The sequence below is a fragment of the Mustela nigripes genome, chromosome 3, assembly GCF_022355385.1.
Source record: "Mustela nigripes isolate SB6536 chromosome 3, MUSNIG.SB6536, whole genome shotgun sequence".
Classification (NCBI taxonomy): Eukaryota; Metazoa; Chordata; class Mammalia; order Carnivora; family Mustelidae; genus Mustela; species Mustela nigripes.
In genome coordinates this window covers 142,638,278-142,658,913 of record NC_081559.1, presented here as the reverse complement: position 1 = coordinate 142,658,913, position 20,636 = coordinate 142,638,278, and the positions used below count along the sequence as shown (strand labels likewise).

Genomic DNA, 20,636 nt, shown 5'->3' with positions numbered 1-20,636 from the left:
TTATTTAAGTGGGAAAAAAAAGTTATCTTCATTATTAAATACATGAAAATAGATACTGGAAAAAGAATGTAAACAGAGACTGCATTAGTGTTAGGATTACAAAAATTAAAACAATAGTAGTAACCTGGCTTACTAAAGTTCTTAATACAACAGTAGCATGTTACCATATTACATTTACATATTACAAGGAACAAGTTTATCTTTCTTTACCCATGATTTTTGAGCTATCTAGCATTCCACTTCTATAGGTTTTTTAAATATGGCTGCCAACTCATTCATTCAATCATTCATGTATTCATTTTAAGGACATTACAATGATTGCTCTTATAAATGACGTTCAGTTAACCTACTGGATAAATAATCATTTTTCCTCTTCCAAATAAAATATGTTAATTGAAGTGCACTATATGCACTTTTTTTCTTTTGTATTTTGATAAACACTGAACAAGCTAGAACTGTTAAACTTTATCTGAGAAAAGAGGAAACCTCCAAACTGGTTCGTTTAATATCATGCAACCTCTTAAATTTTCAATATATACTTAGAAATTAATACATACTTGTTTTTAGTTTTCAAGCAAGTACTATAATTATAGCTATTAGAATAAAAATCTCTTAAATATGAAAAAAATAAAAGTGTGGCTAGCAAGCAATTTTCTGATAGATGCCTGTTCTTACATTGAGTTGTGTCAAAAGTATGTAGTACTTATTTCCAAATATGATATGTTATATAAGCTGTAGTTGTATAGTGATTACATTATTTAATTAAATATTAAATAAGGGCAAACGAAGGCATTTTCTTTCCTATGTAAACTGAGCTGAATGCTTTGAAAATGGTTTGAAAAACAGCGAGATGATACAAAAACAACAAAATCATTGAGTTAAGTGTGGGCAAGATGTTTTTAAAGAACAAAGGAAAAAAGCTGTTATTATTTAAAAAGAGTCGATATTCCAACAGATATTTTGGATCATTAAATCCTTGTTTTACTTTAAAGAAACAAACTGGAAATAGTAACACGCATTCTGGATTGTGGCAGAACTTTAATCAGCAGATGCATATTCAAAGAAAAGTCTTTATTCTGCATCAAAATATTAACAAATGTATTTTTATATTTAAGGTAAAAATAAAATATTTTAGGTACATAGGTATTTTTTCATTATTCTCTAGTTGGTTATTTAACATTAAAATCAATTAAAAGTACTCCTATTTGTGTTACTAATAAAAGTAGCTAAAGAATGTATAATATAAAAAATAATAAAAATTTTAAAAGAATGCATAATATAGGTATATAATTTAGGTACACTTTTAATTGAAAACAACTTTTCTTCAAATATTTCAAATATACATAAGAATTAAGAGCATAGTGTCATGAACTCATCAACAATTATCAGCAATTTAGCAATCTTGTCATCTATCCCAGCTCTTTTTCATAAGGTACTTTAAAGCAGATCCCAGACACATAGCATTCTTTATCTTTAAATACATAATTACGCACTTCTGAGTTTTTGTTCTGTTTTTGTTAATATTCCCACACAGAAACACTTAACAGAGTAGTTCTGAAGACCAAACTATGAAGGAGAGACCTCTCTAGAAGAAAGACATAGGTGGAACTGATACACTTGAACAAAGAACACTGACTAGTATCTCTTTAAATTATTCCACAGAGGTTCTTCCCAAGATAGTTGTCCTAAATTATCGAATAATTACAGATCTATCATAATCCAAAGGAAAAAGGTACTCACTAATGCCACTGGAAAGAACGTTCTTCCACAAATCTTGCAAGGTAACAATTCTCCTACTTGGACACTTCCATTTTCTAAAAGAGAAAAGAATTTAATCAATAAATTCTTTGTTCAAATTGTGAAACTTCCAAATTTTAATGTCCTCATATATAAGCTGTCAGTTCTTGTGGAAAATGTCTTGTTTCATTTTGGAATAAGTAATATTATTAAAAGAGGCACAAGACTTAGAGTTATCAGTGGTCAAAAAGGACATGTCAAATACTGATGTCATGATTTAAGTATCACCAAACTGATATTGTTGGAAATATCTTGTTTTCTTTAATTTTAAACAAACCAATTTGTTACATTTTCTGAATTTATAGCCTGTCTCTACTGTAAATTACCCAAACTTTAAACATTGTTTACCTTGAGGTTAATATTATATATTATTAATCTTCAAAGGATTAAGATATAACATTGGTGATCAGTGAGATGGCTTCCTGAGATGATCTAAGGATTCTAGGATAAAAAGAATCTTGTTCTGGGACTAGCTCAGTCCATTGGGCATCTGCCTTTGGCTGAGGTCATGATCCTGATCCTGGGATCAAGTCTCACATCAGGCTCCTTGCTCAGTGGGGAGCCTGGTTCTCCTTCTACTCTGCCTGCAGCTCCCCCTGCTTTGCTCCCTCTCTCTCTCACAAATAAATAAAATCTTAAGAAAAATAATAATAATTTGTCTGTGTAACAGCAGACAATAGGAACTATAATGCCTTAAAGAATCCCTAGTTACTATGCTTACCTTTATTATATAAATTGTTCATTATTTTATACATATAATATTATATAAGAATTCAATGGACCAGCAAACTGAGATATTCCATCCTATGGCACAATTCATCAAATAACTGGCAAGTAGCCGAAACTTTTACTCAATCAAAACTTACTGCATCTATCACACATTTTCATACAACAGATTTTGTTGCTAAATTTATTTAAAAGAAACAACTACATTCTTTGGAATTCTACATAGCTGAGTCTATTTGTCATTTTACTGTCTAGCCAATTATCAAAACTAAATTTATTGCCATACCTGTGATTTTCTAAAAATGGTACTTGAATCTGTATCTTAACTATATTAAATATATTTTATTTATTTAATCATTAAATATATTAACAATATATAATTAATATATAATATAAAATAATAATTGAATATAATTCATAATTAGATACATTTAAATATATTTCTTAAATATATTTTCTGCTGAATATTTTACTGTTAAAATTCCTTATCACATGAAAGACAAATAGCCACTTTGTTTTAGAAGTAACCTAAAGAAACTCATGAGAAAAGTACAATTATGACTTCATGTAATTTGTTCCAAAGCATTTACTAAGTTCAAGAAAACTAACAGAAGAATCAAAATAGACATGGGTGGGAATATAATCAAACCATAATAGAAAAACTGTTTTGTTCTCTCATTCTCTCAATACTCCACTGCCCAATTTTAATGGTAGATAGTGACTATCATCTCAAATGGAGGCAATGTCTCTACGGTGGCAGTAAAGCTGTGGGCACTACAAAAGCAAAGATTTGCCTGAATTGTTCTTCTCTAATACCAGAGGTTAGGTTATCTAGGGAGAACAGGGACTTAATTTCACTATGTATCTGTAACATACACTAAGAATGTCTTCATAATGATGCTCAAAGTGATGCCACATGATACATAATCTATTGTTTACTTATAATTTTCATATAACCTTTTAAATTCTAAGCAATGATTTAAAAATTCATCAATACAAAATGTTAGAGTATCACTTATTTTACCTGCTTTAAAGTATACTTCAGTTAAATAAATAACAAAAATTTTACAAAAATTTTGAAGTCATTACTTCATTCAAAATAAATAAAGATATAAATTTTTAATTTCCTCCCTCTTATATTAGGTAGTCATACAGCATAGCCCTATAATTCACAAAGTATAACATGCAAATGTATGTTAGTGTGAACACCCTCTTCTACCAACACGTCATAAGCAGCTTAGGTTCTGAGTCACAAAGCTACATTTTGTTGTAATGGTATTAATTAAAAGACATGACAGCTTAGCAAAAAAGGCACTGAAATTTGTCTAATAAGTCCCAGAACTATAACTCCCTGGGGAAGATATTTAACCTCACTAAGGTTCAGCCTCCTCTTGTATAAAATTCGGAAGGAAGTTAGGTTGAATGACATACATGGCCCCCTTCTATCTAATACACCATAACAAATATACTATATGTATTTAATAAAACCTACCCTAAGACCACATTAGCAAGAAAGGTACATGGATGATAACATACCCTCTTACTGGCATTAAATTAAACAAAAATTTGGTCAGATATAAGGATGACTAAACCAGCTGACCAACTGCAGATGGAGGAATGAATGCTTCAGGTAGCATGCAGAATGCTGAGAAAATCAATTCCACTTGTCTATATATGGAACTAAGAATCTGCAAGGAACTATAGCAAAGAACAAGATGTTTCTCTCCTTGTTGGAAAAGTCTTCATTACATGAATTAGAAGAAAAATGTATGACTAATCATATAAATAGCCTCAGTTTAACATTTGTTAAATGAGAATTTTATCTGCTCTGTCTACCTTAAAACTTAAGGGGTCATCTGAGATGTTATACATGAAAATGCTTTACAACCAATAAAATAAGAAAATACTCTTCGCCAGCACTTGAAGGCAAACACTAATCTCTCTTGTGTGGCAAAAGCAAGCAAACTGTGAGGCTTATAAAAACATAGTAGAGATGATATGCAGAGGGGTGACTATTGTAGCAGAGAGCAAGCACTGTCAAAAGAAGCACTCAAATTAATGGATAAAACCAAGTAACTAAAGTACCTTAATATTCTAAAACTCTCCATAACTTTTCTTTATAAAATTTATCTCACACACAGTGTTGATTCTGTTATGCATTACTGTATTTGGCAACTTCAAAACCTGCACCATAAGGCTTGAAATGGTATCTTTATATAATACTATGATATATATTACACATATATAGATGTGAAATAATATGCTGTTATCTAAATAGTTATGACATTCTAAAATGTATCTATTTAAGAAATAGGAAAGAACATTTTCAAAAGAAATGAAATCTTGGAAATTAAGAACAGTTCTGGCTTCTGTGTAGCATGTCTCTTTCTTCACCATGGGTCACTGCTCATCTGAATCCAACCTTTAAAACAAACCTTCGTTTTGAAGCATACAGCATCTGTTATACAGTCTTTTTCCAACAATCCTTTTCAAAATCTAATTATTTTCAGGTCAACAATCCCTAATAATCTCAAAAGACTTTCCTCTTTGAGTTCATCCTAGATTTCAACAGTTAACATTCACACTTAACCTACTCAACACAGAGCCTTCACAGTTAAACATTCACACTTAACCTACTCAACAGAGAGCCTTCACAGTCTACTCCTCTTTAGTCCACCACTCCAGTTCAACAAAAATAACAACTGTTAAAATAGTTTAGTAATGGTCCACCTCTGGACTCTTAAAATACCCAAGCACCTTCTCTGGCCATGTACTCCTACCTTCTACCTCTCTTTAAATCACTTTCTTGATCTCAGAATGATTTGCATCTTCTTGATAACCCATTCCTCATTGCACTTTTCTTCCTACTCAGTCTGAACCTGACTAGTCATTTCTACTTTCACCAATCACCCTCAAATCCTTTGATCCATGGTCACATGTTTGGCAAATGCTAGATTAAAGGAATGGGTTTTCTTAGGGCAGAACTTCCTCAGTATTGAAAAAGGGATTTAGTATATTATTATTTTCCTAACAGAAATCTTGACCCCAGGAGACATTTAGGACCAATGTTCTGAGTAGCACATCTTTTGAAACCCTGGCTTACATTTACTAACTCCTCTTTACCTCCTCCCTTTCTCTTCTACCTAAACTGCAGGAAAACTTTATCAGGCCCAAACACTACATTAAAATAGATCAATTTGTTGATTCCCCCAAGTATTTGTTGAGCACCTAGCATGAGACAGGAACTGCTCTTTTTTTTTTTTTTTTAAAGATTTAATTTATTTATTTGACATATTGAAGAGAGCACAAGCAAAAGGAATGGCAGGCAGAGGGAGAGGGAGAAGGAGACTCCCTGCTTGGCAGGGAGTCTAATGTGGGGCTCGATCCCAGGACTCTGGGATCATGACCTGAGCTGAAGGCAGCAGCTTAACCAACTGAGCCATCCAGGTGCCCTGAGAAAGGAACTGTTCGATGAGGTAAGCAAACAGTGATGATCTTACAGAGCTTCTACTCTTCTAACATGGAAAAAATAAAAACAAATACATAAAATATCAGGTAGTGATAAGCAGTGATAATGCAGAAAAAGAGAGCAGAGTAAGAAGAGAAAAGACAGTCATAGTGTTATATGTAAGCGTATTTGGAAAGTGGGTATGATCGGGGAAAGCTTCTTTAATGAGGAGACTTTTAAAGCAGAGACCTTCAGATATTAATATTTACTCTTCATCAAAGCTAGACAACACTTTTGCTTCTTTTTCTCTCTCATATCCAAGTCATATCTCACCTCTCCTCCCTTTCTAATTCCCACAATCTGTGCCTTAGTTCAAATCCCCATCCCATATACATATTTCCAGTCTCTTCTTTCTCCAGCCCATCCTGTACCATAGCCATCTATATAGAGTAAGACTGCACACAATCCCTTCCAAGCATGCTTTTTACTTCTACTGAAACACTCCTAAGCTCCCAACACACTTATATGAGTTTCCCCATCCAATAAACAAGGACTGAGGGGAACTCCTATGTACTAGGCACCTCACTGAATGCTTTATGTATGTGACATCATTTAATATTAATATAGTTCAGGTAGATTAGTATTTAAAGCCTCCATTTTTTATAGCTGAGGAAACTGAAGTGGAGATTTACTAAACCACAGAACTAAAAAGAAACAAAACAATGATCCAAACACAGGCCTCTCTAACACACTGGCTTTTAAAATAACCTAGCATCTAACTCAAGACTAAAAAACAATGAATGCTAGATAAATCAATAAAGATGAAGAATTATTCAGTAAACTAGCATGTGTTTGGACTAGAGAAAACAAAACCAAAAGGAAACCCTAATGGGACAGGAATGCTTCCTTCAACTAAATCTAGGGTACACCAGAGAAGAGCAATTAGACTTCTAATGAGGTTTTAGAGGGCAGTACACTAAGATCTGCTAATTTAGTAAGCCGAAAAGGAATGGGGAGCCTGATCTCTATTACAACTGTTAATAACCACTTATCAAGATGTTATGAAAGAAATGACAATAGTGTATTTATTAAATCTGCTTAAAGTTTATCATCTCTCCATTTTATAGATAAAAGCTTAGGAGAGACTAAAACTCTCCCAAGTCTAGACCTAATTCTATAGGCCTTAGGTATACCTACAGGGCACAAGAATTAGGTGAAAAGAAATTAAAGGTTTTGCTCCAATTACACACAGAACACAGAAATTCTCAAATATAGATGATACAGAATCATGAGCGATAATTTATATTTAGTTTTGAAATAGAGTGTTCAGACTACTACCTCATCTCTTAACGATCAGGGAACATGAGAAGTCCCAGAAGACCAAAAATAATAAAAGTGGCACATGCTTTATATGTAAATGATTTTTAAAAGAGTATGATAATCTTCAATAGAATTTTTTAAGGGGCCATATATTTTCTGGTTTTACAATCAAGATTAGTCCAGTAACTAGCTTCAACTAGAAACATGAGTCTGACACCAAACAGTACAATATTTACTCAATTACTATGACATGGTAAGCAAATTCCTGAAGATTTTCTACAGGACTGCAATATAACATTTATTAGATCTCAAAGTGCTAGACTTTAGGGGGAAAGCTTGTTAAAAGATCTGCCTTTGGCTCAAGTCATGATCCTGACATCCTGGGATGGAGTCCCTGCATCTAGCTCTCTGCTCAGAGGGGAGTCTGCTTTTCTCTCTCCCTCCTCACTCCTTATGCTTTCTCTCTAATATATACATAAAATCTTAAAAAAAACAAAACAAAAAACCCCAAGTGCTAGACTTTAACTTCCATTAGGGGCAAAACTTTATCTTATTTATCACTGTATCAATATTTATTAAATGAAGGCATGGATGAATGAATTAATGGATGGAACCTTAAGATTCCAAATTCTGGTCTTTGCAAAATAGGACCTAACAGGGACTGATTTTTCAACTGTTTTGTTCTACAAAAAAAAAACAAAAAACAAAAACCTATTTCATATATTTTAACTTAACCTAATTAGAACTAAACACATCATAATGATAGTAACTCATTTTGTTAAACAATAAACAAAAACAAAATACCCCCAAAAGTAAGGAGCAAGTACTGTTTACCGTGATACATCATAAGCTGGGCCCATAAAACATACCCCTCATAACATATCACATCAGAATACATATATTTTTCCACAAATGTATTGAATACTACACTGGATTTTCATTATATTTTAAAAGCATTCTTAGTAAGATTTCAATCGTAATGTCTTGGTATTGCTAGAATATAAGGTTCACTAAAACATAGATTCAAAGAGAACAGGGTTTTTGACTTTTTCTTTTTTGCTACAACCCTGGGACCTAGAATGGTGCCTATGATAGACAAAGTCATTTATCTAGCGACAAATATTTATTAAGTACCCACTTTGGGTCAGACACTGCTTTAGGCGCTTAGCATATATAAGTGAAAAAACAGATGAAAATCTTTGCCTTAATTACAAATGTTAAATGAAATAATAAAAATCTTCAGAAAAGTTGTTTTAAAGCACTTAATGTATGTTATGACAACTTCACAAGAATTCCAAAACCCATGATCCTATCCACTGTGTTACAAGACCAGCACATATATTAAAATTTATTTTAAAAATTAGGTTCCTCCATATGTCCTCTAAAAAACAGTATCTTGAAAGTAAGAAGTGTGATCATTACAATTCTTATTTCATGGAAACTTAATGATCTCCCTGAAATAAATTACACGACCAGAGAACAGGAACTTCACTTGTCACAGTACACTGTAGCTGCCCACAAAAGGAAAATTTATTAGAATTCTCATTTACCATTCTCAAGCTATTTACTGTGAGAGTAAAAGCATTAAAACCTATCATATTCATCATTACGTTTGTTTTTTGGCATGCTTAGGTAACTGCAAAAAGTTACCAGTTACTACTTTTCACTTTATAACACAACCTGAAATAATTTGTTTTCTGGCATGCAACAATACAGAGCTCAACACTACTGTTTATTTTTAATTCCACCTGAATCTATGTAAAATAGGAGGGGGGGAAAGAGCTAAACCAAGGCAACAGGATCGTTCATCAGAAGGATTAACCACAATTTGAAATACAACCTTGAAACTGTTGTTGCCAATGTTAACTAGTTTTTTTTTTTTCCATTGTTGTTTTTAGGCAAATGTTATATTACAGAGGATAAGACGGACAAAAATAATAGAGAAGTGAAAGAATTGAGAACAAAGCAAAATCTGGAGTCATGGTTACAGCACAAGGATTAACTCAAAGATAAGGAATCAATGCCGGCTCTTCCTTACAGAGTCGTCATTAACAAGCTCTTAAATCCTTCTGTTCATCTATAGTCCCGGCTTTGAGGCTGCCAGTGACTCTTCCTCGGTAGATGCTCTTGGCATCCCTCCGATAGAAGATGCGGCAGAAAGAGAAAAACGGTTACCTAGGGACACTGGCCAGGAAAGTGTCTGGAGCTAGAGGCTGCAAACACACCCAGGGGCTCCAGCTAAGGCTGGCAGTAGAGAGGCCATGGTCATTAATGGAGAGTCCACTTTGCAAGAAAAATAAAATCTGGCTGGAGACTGTGATTATCAAAAGGGCACTCAGGAGTCAGGCAAGACCAAAAGACGGTAAAAGAGACCAGCAGGCACATGCCAAAGGAGTATCAGGCTCCCGGTCGGGAACCCCAGCTGAAGACCGTCTGAGGCGGGGCAGCCTGAGGATCCGGAGCTCCACGGTGTTGGGGGCTGAAAAGCTACCGGCCGCTAGGGCCTCCGAAGGAGCGGCAGGGTCCACCGCTCCGGTCCAGCCCCTCGCCACCGGCACCACCGTCCTGGGCACCGCGGGTTGCTTCGGGCCCGCTCTCACCGCCTGGCCCGCACCTCTCCACCTCCTCACCTTCCAGTCCCTCCATTGCGCCACCACCTTCGGATCCCCGAGATTTCTCCCCCAACACCCGCCGCCACCGCCGCTACCGCCGCTACCGCCGCCGCCGCCGCCGCCACCGCCCAGCTCCGGCTGTAGCAACCCGGCCGCACCTCCCACCAGCTAACATCCCGGGCTCCCATTGGCTCGACGCTTGAGGGGCGGGGCTCAGGAGGGGCGGGGCTCAGGAGAGGCGGGGCTCAGGAGAGGCGCGCCTCTCGCTGCAATTGCACCGCTGCTTCCCGACTGTGAGCTTTCCCGGTCGCCCTCCCGGTAAGCCTAAACCGCTTCAGGTTGTGTGCCGTAGCTAAACGACGTCTTTGTTCTCCTGACCGCAGACTTGTTTTCCTCACACACTATCCTTCCACTTAGAATGTCTCAGCGCCTCATGGGCCGCCCTTCACCAGTCCCTCAGTGAGTCATTACAGTTCTGTCTTCTCTCTCCCTGAGGGCTCTAAGCTCACAAGCAAACCAAACGCGCCCTTACACACGTTTGTGCAGTTCACTCTCCATTTTCCGCTAGCTGGTCACCTGACGTTACTGGAGTGTATTCCCGAGACCTGATAGTCACACACAGATTAAGGAGTTAAGGCACTCCCCCCCCTCCCCGCCCCCTGAAATCCTACTTTGTGTCTGGGGTTGTAGAACTGAGATTGCTCTGAACACTTGGGAACAATTCTCTCAGCCTGAAAGCTTGGGCCGACAATTAGAGGTGAAACCCAGCCCATCCTTCATCTTCATCTACTCCCGACCTACCCAGGCCCTATACTTGATCATCCTTTAACTAAAATGGTCTGTTGGCTTTGTAATTTATGAACTAACACCAAAACTATGTTTGAGCCGGGGGTTTAAGGGTGGAACTAACTACAGAATGAGGCCTATTTCTGTCAGAGTCCAAAACCTAAGGAGGCCTATTTCTGTCAGAGTCCAAAACCTATTGAGGATGAAGGTAGCTTCAAACCTAGCTAAAACTTTTGTTTAACAGTCTTAACACGTTTCTTTAGCTTTAAATAAATACAGTACTGTAAATGAAAAAAAAAAATAAATACAGTTTCTTTAAAAATCTGATTTAGCAATGATAAACCATATTTGTTAACTCTAGTGTAGCTACTGGCAAGTTATCAGTATTAATGTAACTTCTGTAACAGGTCTTCTATTAATTTTCTTATTAATCTGTTCAGTTGCAGAGTTTTCACATCGTAGCTAACTTTGTTTACTGTTAAAAATATGTATCTTACAAAGCAGTAGCCTTTAGGAAACAATCTTCCTCTTACTCCCCACTCAAATGAAGTTATTACAGTTGACCCTTGAATATTATGGGGGGCTAGGGGTGCTGACACCTGCACCGTGGAAAGTCCACGTATCACTCTTGACTCCCCAAAAACTTAACTAATAGCCTGCTGTTGACTGGAAGCCTTACCAATAACATAAACAATCAGTTAACACCTATATTGTATATTATATATATTATATACTATTCTTACAATAAAGTAAGCTAGAGAAAAGAAAATGATTGGGAAAATCATAAGAAAGAGAAAATACATTTACAGTACTGTATTTATTTTTTTTCATTTACAGTACTGTATTGATTTAAAAAACAAAAACAAACCCATGTAAGTTTACTCTCACAGTTCAAACCTGTGCTTTTCAAGGGTCAATTATATAAACTAGAAACAAACACTAGAGGGGGACATCACCTCTTATTTGGGAAGGTTATCTAAGTAGTTGAATCTGGTATGGTTCATCTCTTACAGTCACGTGAAAGAAAACTTCCACCGTTCCTGTTTCTTCCCATAGTTCTGCTCTGACTTTTTTCTGTTCCTCTAACATCTGAGATCTGAGGCCTTATTGGCCAGACCACAGCCATCTGCCACTTAGCCTCCCTGGCCTAAGTAGAAATGTCTTTTTTTCCTTGATGCTGCTAAAACAAAGCTAGAATTATGGGGGAGTGGATGGGTTGGACTTTTAAAAGAGCACAATATAGGAAAAAAACACACTTGGAAGAAAAACCCAAAAATAAAGAAGCAATTTAGTTTACAAACTACAAGATCTTGAACTGAACTCAAGCCAAATATTGAGTTGGCTAATACATTCTCTATTATGCATAAAAACAATAAGGCAATAATAATGATAACAATACAATTTTTAAAAATCATGTTAGGCATATTTTAGGTCCTTTTCATATGTTCACTTATTTAATCTTCAAAACAATTCTTCAGAGTAGATACTATGATTTTCATTTTTCGGAATTAATTCTTTATTTTCTAGATGTCTCAGATTAATTTTCTGCCATATATATACTCCTAATGAATGTAACTTCGATTTAAAGTCTGGTCTGTCTGATTTTACCTATGGCAATTTCATGGCATTCCTCACTTTCCTTACTCACCTTGCCTTCTAGTTGCCTTAAATGTAATTCTAAATGTTCAGACATATTGTTGAAGGTATACTTGTAGGCATTACTGCTGTGGATTTTAATTCTTTAAAACATGCCTGCTAATCTTCTGTATAGATAATAGGCTCTCAGCACTTTTATGCTACAGCTATCCTGGCTCCTGAAGCTTTTTTCCTGGTCCTGACCTCTGAGCAAAAAAAGACAGTTTCTTATTTGCCTTCCTAAATTCCATCCTCTGCCTCCTACATGAGTGGCCTAAGAGTCTGGTCTTGGTGTTCTCTCCTGACTTTACTTCCTCGTGATATATTCCATTTTTCTCATCCATCCATTCAACAAATATTTGTTGAGTACCTATTATATATTTTTCAGGCCCATTACTTTATTAGTTACTTAAATGAATGAAGCTCAGTTCCTTCTCTTATGTTTCTTATCTGTTCATGTTTTTATAGCTGCCAAGTGTTCTTTTTAGGTGATGGCAACATTTATAGATGAATGAAAAATAAAGATTTTCTTACCTCTTATCATACAAAAAAGAAAGCAAAGGTTCAGAGCTGTATTGACTCAATACAGGTGACAAAGTTAGTAAGTAGCTAATTAGTAAGTAGCTAAGACTCTGCCTTACCATATCATCTACCTGATTCTTTATGCCTTCCATTACTTTCTCTTCCATCATTATTTCCCGGAGCCAATCCACATCTCTTTGGGACCTTTCAAAGGGCTGAGCAAGCCACATGTATCTTCTTGTTTCAAAGCTCCAACCTCCTGTTGGATCTTACCCAAAGATCAATTTCCCTTTCTGAGACAACATTTGGCTCTTGTTGAAATCATTTTCAGAGCATAGCTAAATGCAATTCTGAATCTCAGTGAGAATCTGACCCAGTTTATCAACTCCCATTATATAAGGGGTTTCTTATCTCCACAGCCTCCAGAGGAATGGCCCACTATAATTTAGTAATTTACACATTTAGTAATCATAACAAAATGATAGCTTTAATCAAAAACAAAAGAAACATATTTCCCCTGAAAAGGGAGAAGAACTATGGAACAGTTTTCAAGATGGAGGAAGCACATCTGAGTTGGCTCTTAATAGTTTTATTTTGTAGATTAAAATAAAAAGAAAATTTTTAAGTGTTCAGAGAAATAAATAAATAAATAAATTTCCTCATAAATAAGGAAACACTGAGAAGAGAAAAGAAAAGAAAAAAAAGAGGAAGTTAAAGCAAGCTTCATCTCCTTCATTGATTGGAAGGCTACTTCATTCACGGTGTGATATTGATTATTCTACTCTTTCTCCTCTAGTTCCAAAAGAAACTCCAATTCCAAAAGGAATCTCTATTCTCCTCACTTTCAAAAGTAGTTCTCAGCAGCAATAGGACACATTTTTTTCAACCTTCAGTTATGGTCCCATCTATCCATCCCTTGCCACCACAATCCCAAATCTTATCTGAAAATCTGTTAATCCAAATACTCTTGTATGCACAGCACTGTTCTTGGCACCACTGGCATCTCCAAAGAGGTCTTTCGGATTTCTGTGCAGTTAACATCTAGTAGAGGAAGCCCTGGGCAAGGAATAATACAGTGATAGATAGAGGACAATATATGCAACATATTATTAAATCTTAGATGGTTTGGTATAGCTTAAGATATCAGGAGACATTTGCCTGAATAGAACAATTTAAAAGGTCTTACAAAGAAGTACTGTATTTATTGTAATCTTGAAGGGTGTCATTGGATATGTAAAGACCACCGAGGATGAGGGGGACAATGACTTAAAACTTAAATTAATGGAAGTCTGGCATGCTCTGGGGTAGTTGGTAAAGAAGCAAGAAGAGTAATTAAATATATTTATTCATGATGTGAAATTTTTCTAAGTTATAAATTACAGGCATTATAGTTATATATTTCACATATTTTTAATCTCAGATGCAGGGTGTTGAGTTAGTAATACTTACCAGTGTACAGCACATATATCAACTACCTACACAAAGTTATCTTTCTTCCCCCATTTTATTACTTAAACTTTTCATCCACCATTTTAACTCTATACCAACCTCTTACTATAAGAACCATGATACTGCATTTAAGTTCAAAGCTCATAGGTATCTTTGGGTATATGTGGTTCCTTGAAACATATGTTGTACTATTTTATATGTGCATCTGTTCTTAATTTATATATATGACATTATACTGTAGCCTTCATTAAATTTGTAATTTTTAAATAAATATTCATTTAGAGGTTCACCCAGGCTCCTGTATATAACACTAGTTTATTGCTTCTGTGTGCTGAATTACTGTATTTATACACCACATTTTATTTACCCTTTTCTGTAGTGATGGGCACCCTGATGCCTCTACAATGAACATCTTTGTGCCTGTCCCCTTATGAACCTGGGCTCAAGTTTCTCTGGGATGTGTTCCTGGAATGGATTATTGGATCATATTCATTTCTAGTAAGTATGCCCAGATTGTTCTCTGCAATGGTTGTACTAGTATATACTGCCATCACAATGTGAAAGAGCATTCATCTTCCCATAATTCATTAATAGCTGACCTACTCCTAATTTTTGCCAATCTGTTGAAAACCAAGACTTTGGCATCTCTTTATATACCTGCTAATTCAGATTTTATTTTCAATGAATTTCCTGTTTTTATCTATGTTTTATATTGGGGTTCTTATTTATTCTTATGGATTTGTAAACTCCTTGTATATTTTAGATGTTAACTGCTTACTATTTTGATTAATTTAATAATATTTTTTCAGTTTATGAAATATTTGATAACTTTGTCTATGACATCTTTCATTTAACAGAAATTTTTAACTTTAATTCTGCCAAGTGCATCAATATATTTTTCTTATGAACTGTTAATCTGAGTTTTTATTAGGGTTCTCTTCACCTCTACATAATAAGAGTATTTGCTTATGCATTTTTCTATTAGTATAACCAAATATAATCCTAAGAAAACAAAGACAATTTAGATACAGACTAGGAAGGACAGTAAAAACATTTTTTTTTCTAGTGTCCTGTATGTTATGGGGTAGCTCTAAAAATTCAAATTAGAACCAATGCCTAGAACTGTTTTGACACATTGTGAACTTCAACTTTTTACCTATTGTCGCCAGAAGAGCCAAGTGTTTTTAGGTGCTCTTTTTCCCACCTAGAGAAGGAGAAACAGAAAAAAAAGAGAAAAAAAAAAATAATGAGTTCTTTCGCCCTGGCCTTATGAATCATAGCAGTTTCCAGGGGCTCTTTAAAAAGTTTTCTTAAAAATGCTCTAATGTATTATAAATAAATGTTATGTAATGTCAATGATGATGTTAAGATATTTATACTAAGCACAAAAAGGAAAAGTCTCCCAGTATAAATCACCTAAGTGAACATCTTGGTACTTCTTTATGATTTTAAAAGCCTTATGGGTCTGTTACTTAAAGCAATTATTAGATACTATACTTTCTCCAGCTTCCTTTTAATGGAAACAGCTGTATGAGAATTCACCCTATGAATATATGCAATTACTAATATAATTGATTACTTGGTTTTAAGAACAAACGGGTAAAAGGGAAAAACTAAAGCTTTAATTTTCATTGTGGCTATGCATATTATTAAAGTTTTCTGCCATAAACTATTTCAAATGTCTACATTTGCAAACCTATCTTTCCAGAAAAATTGCTTCTTTACAGTTTTACATAGAAAGTACACTATTCTATTCACTTCTTACTTAGAACATACTTCTTATTTAGAATAAATTTACTATATTGTCTATCTAATTCTGTAGTATGAATCCAACAATTGTTTGCTTACTGTTTCTAAGTAACATAGCATTGCTTAAGCCTTATGTACACTTGTGTCTCTTAGCAGCTAACAGATAATCAAGAAAACAGAAATAAAAATTTCCTCTGGCTCTGTTTTCAAAACAAAATAAAGTTTGTATTTTCATAAGAAAGAGAAATTCCAGATAATAAAATAATAGTATTCATAGGAACTTAATTTATATATAATTGAAAGAAGGACCAGTTTTCAAAACTGTAAAAGATGACAGTGAATGTCAGTCTTTTTCTTTTCTTTCTTTTCTTTTTTTTTCAAGAATTTGGAGAGCTCTTAACATCTTTGCAGTGCCTCTGTTATTATGAACATCAGTGTCCTTTTGTAGCAGAGGTTGTTTTTGCCAGTTTCAAATCCCCTTTACTGGAAGGTGTATCCAGCCCAGCTGTTGAGAATGCTAGCTGATAACGCAAAGCTAGCTACTTCCTTCTCTAAAGAATTGCCTTCCTTATGAAGAGTACTGCCGTACCTAAGAGATTATGGCCTTCATCATCAGAAGGGCATCTTACAGCCAAAGACAGACTCTTGGGTACAACAAGCTAGCCTCTGATTCAAGGTGAGCTGAAGCCAGTCTTCATATAAGACCACATCCTTGCTTATTTATCCTCTTACTGCCCTAACCTGTTTCTCTCACTCAAGAGGAGTCATCTCTAACAAATCACTTATGCAAGAATCCCCTTCTCAGTCCCTGCTTCTGGGGAACCTAACCTAAGATCCCTTTATAAGTATAAGTAGTGCCAGTTTAATGACCTAGTGTTATTACTAAAAATTATTCCATCCCATGCCCAGCTGTACTTGAATTGATAATAACTATATGGGATATTAACTATTCAGTGCTTTTGATAATCTACATTTTCATAGGGCATTGTTGTTTTTCAGAAGCTTAGTGTAATACTTCAGTCATTAGTATTCAATAAATATTTTCTAAATGACTGAATAGGATATGAGTGAATGGTGTGGTTTTCAAAATAGTTCTTTTGAGTAGGCAGAGAGGTTTTATTTAATATATAATGGTTAGGGTTAATATGTTACTATGCATACCATTTTCCATATAGTCTTATGTTGTCCTCATAACCTATCCATGAGGTAAATGTTATTCTTACCATTTCAATGTTGAAGATATAGAGATTCCATAATACTAAGTGACTTTTTCAAAGTTACAGTGAATAGGTACTGGGTTGGGATATGTAAATAGATTATCTGACTTGAGATCCATATACCATAGCACAACTGCTTTTTCTTAAGAAGAATAGTTAGCCTGTTGAGTATGACAAGGGAAGGCATTGGGTTTCTACTCTCTCAAGTTTTAGATCAGGAAAGAGAGGACTGATAAACTGTCCATGAATGAAATAAAAGAAAATTATGTGAATTACTCTTTGTTTCTATTAAGGACAGAATCTATTGTATTGGTTAGTTTTATATGTCAACTAGGCTTGGCCACAGTTTCTGGATAATTGGTCAGAAATTATTCTGGATGTTTCCGTGAAGGTGTTTTCTGGATGAAATTAACATATAAATTGGTCATCTTTAAATAAGGCAGATTGTCTTCCATATTGTGGGTGAGCCTCATCCAGTCAGTTGAACAAAGACTGTCTTTCCCTGAGCAGGAAGGAATTCTGCCTTTGGACTCAAACTGTAACTCTACCCTGGATTTCCAACCTTATGGCATAGCCCTGCAGATTTTGAACTTGAAAGGTTCCACAATCATGTGAGCCAGTTGTTTGAAATAATTCTCTCTCCATATATATGTGTATACACACTCCATATAGACATGTTTTATGCATATATGTGCATATGTACATCAATATATATGTGTACACATGTGTGCATATATGTGTTCATGCATACATCCTATCGGTTCTGTTTCTCTGGAGAACCCTGATTAATAATCCATGCTTACCCACATAGGTGGGTAACCAACACCTAAAAAACAACAAAGTAAAGCCAAGAATATTCTCTGGAAGAATTCATAATCTTTATATAACCTTTGCCATATTCAAATATTCCACTGGCTGCTTCTAGTTGTTAGAGGTCTTCTTTGTTCCCATCCTCTTTTTAAAGAGAGACATACTTCATCTCTTAGTGTATCAGTTTGGCCACTGTAGAAGAGGCAGACCATGGCCCAATATAAAAAAATAAATTTTTAACAATCTTAACAATCTCCTCTCACTACAACTTTATTTTAGAAAGACTCAGAAAAATTTATTAAAAGACTTCTAACATGAATGGTTGGTTAGCTAAACCAAGGAGTAGAACTGAGGTCTTCTGTCTTCTAGCCCTTTGCCCTCCAGGCTATAATTTTATGTCTCACATACATAAAATTTTACATAGTTCAGTTTTAGACATTAAATGAATAAAAGCCCATGACCTCAAGGAATTTAGAATGTAGTTAATAGAGCAAGAGCATGTGGAGAATATAATAACACATAGCAAATTAATAGCATATTGGATATAATTAATGACCAAATGAATAGAAATATATAGAAAACTTGTACTAAATATTCAAAGTAGAGAGATTATCTGGGACTGAGTTTCCAGGAAAGGACTGATGAAGAATACTGAGCATAGAGAGTGGAAGCTCTACAGATGTTTACAATCTAGGTGAGTTGATAGATATTTAAAAAATGCTATGAATACATATTCACATACCCCAATGCATACACTGCTAGAATGAAATGTTTCAGTCAAAAGAGGCAGAGTAATTATAGGGGAAAATGTCCATGTGGTTTGGAATTGGAAAAGTTTCTTGTAAGAAATACATTTTGTATTCATTCTTGGAAGATGTGGCATTTTGGGTAGCGAGTCGATCACAGGATAAACTACGGGAAAAGACAAGAGTGATAATGTCATTAGATAACTATGTACTGAGTACTTACTATATGTGGGAAATGTAAATTAGGCCCAGATTATAGAGATCATGAGTGTGAGGCTTTCAAACTAAAATTTATTTCATAAACAGTGAAAGATCTTCAGCTTTGATGATTTTTATACAGAGTAAAATATTTTTTTTAAAGTGTAATTTGAGATTAATATGTCTGGTAGAGACAGTGAATAGGATAATCTCTTGGAAGAACCTGGAAACTACCCAAACCTAAAAGGATGATTTTCTGGCCTATTGAGGTAACCAAGTTGGTAGATTCATGAGTATAGTTTATAATATTTAATAGTACTCATCTCCAGGGTACAAGTATACATATCTTCTCTTGCTAATTATACTAACCACCAAAGGGTGCCTTTTAAGTAAATCACCCACAAAAAAATAGTAGCAAAATGTGAAAAAAAAATGCTATTTTTTTTATTATTGGTTGGGCTAATAGCCAATAGTTCCATTGTTAGAACTACAATAAAGCTTAGTTGAACTATATAACATAAGTTATACTAATCAGCTTGGGCTGCCATAACAAAATACTATAGATTGGGCTTAAAGGACAGAATCTTATTTTCTTACAATTCTGGAGGCTGAAGTCTAAGATCAGTGTGCTAGCATGGTTGGGTTCTGGTAAAGCTGTCTTCGTGGCCTAAAAAGAATAAATTTATTGCTGTGTTCTTCCACTGGTAGAAAGCAAAAGACCAGGGCACCTGGGTGGCTCAGATGGTTAAGTGTCTGCCTTCAGCTCAGGTCATGATCCTATAGTCCTGAAATCTAGCCCTGCATGGAGTTCCCTGCTCAGTGAGAAGCCTACTTCTTCCTCTTCCTTTGCTATTCCCTCCAACCTTGTGCTCTCTGGCTCTCTATCTCTCTGTCAAATAAATAACAAAAATCTTAAAAAGAAAGAGAGAGAGAGAGAAAGATCTCTCTCTCTCTCTCTTCCTTTTATAAGGTCACCAATCTATTGAAGTAGGACTCCCACCCTTATAACTTCATTTAACCTTTACTACCTTCTAAACATACAGTCACATTGGGGGTTAGGGCTTCAACATATGAATTTTAGAAGAATAGAATTCAGTCCATGCGGCATTCATTTAAACACAGTATAGGAAAATTAAAAAGTGATATACAGTGTGTATAGCAGTGTAATTTAGTGACTTACTGTGAAATGTTCTGTGCACACATACACACCCAAAAAGAGTTTGTGTGTGCAGAAGTTGATATAATGAGGCAGAGTGTGTCTTTCTTTAATATTAGTGTGGAAATCAAAAAGGATACAATAAATATTTCAAAGAGAATTCACAGGCCTTGTGGATGGGTCAGATGCATTTTTTTCATGTCATCTGCATGCAGTTATCTACTTCCAGGAATATTAAAACAACTTCTAATAACATCATTAAAATATAATCTTACCCTTAAAAATCATGGACATCAAAATAAAATTATAATAAAAACTAGTTTTAACTTATTACATATAATACATGTTCATTAGGTATTTTTTGAATAATAATTTGTATGTCAGTTTTACCCAAACTAGATAAAATGACTATTATAATTGAGAATTAACCATAACTCGATGCCATTTTGGCAATTAAGTTTACCC

At 34.9% G+C, this 20,636-nt stretch overlaps 1 protein-coding gene and 1 long non-coding RNA gene across 2 annotated transcripts in view; one reads left to right on the top strand and one right to left on the bottom strand.

Moving 5' to 3' along the window:
* ZC2HC1A (zinc finger C2HC-type containing 1A) overlaps positions 1 to 10,063 on the bottom strand; it is a 47,582-nt gene extending 37,519 nt beyond the window's left edge. Inside the window, exons 1-2 of the mRNA XM_059392895.1 lie at positions 9,922 to 10,063; positions 1,741 to 1,814 (exon numbers count right to left, since the gene is read on the bottom strand). Coding sequence (XP_059248878.1) covers positions 1,741 to 1,814; positions 9,922 to 9,937 — 90 coding nt within the window. The 5' untranslated portion in view covers positions 9,938 to 10,063. The remainder of the gene's footprint in view (positions 1 to 1,740; positions 1,815 to 9,921) is intronic.
* Positions 10,064 to 10,156: 93 nt separating this feature from the next.
* The window catches only part of LOC132014102 (uncharacterized), a 108,169-nt gene continuing 97,689 nt past the window's right edge, over positions 10,157 to 20,636 (top strand). The window contains exons 1-2 of the long non-coding RNA XR_009403210.1: positions 10,157 to 10,221; positions 14,675 to 14,793. This is a non-coding gene — a long non-coding RNA (uncharacterized LOC132014102). The remainder of the gene's footprint in view (positions 10,222 to 14,674; positions 14,794 to 20,636) is intronic.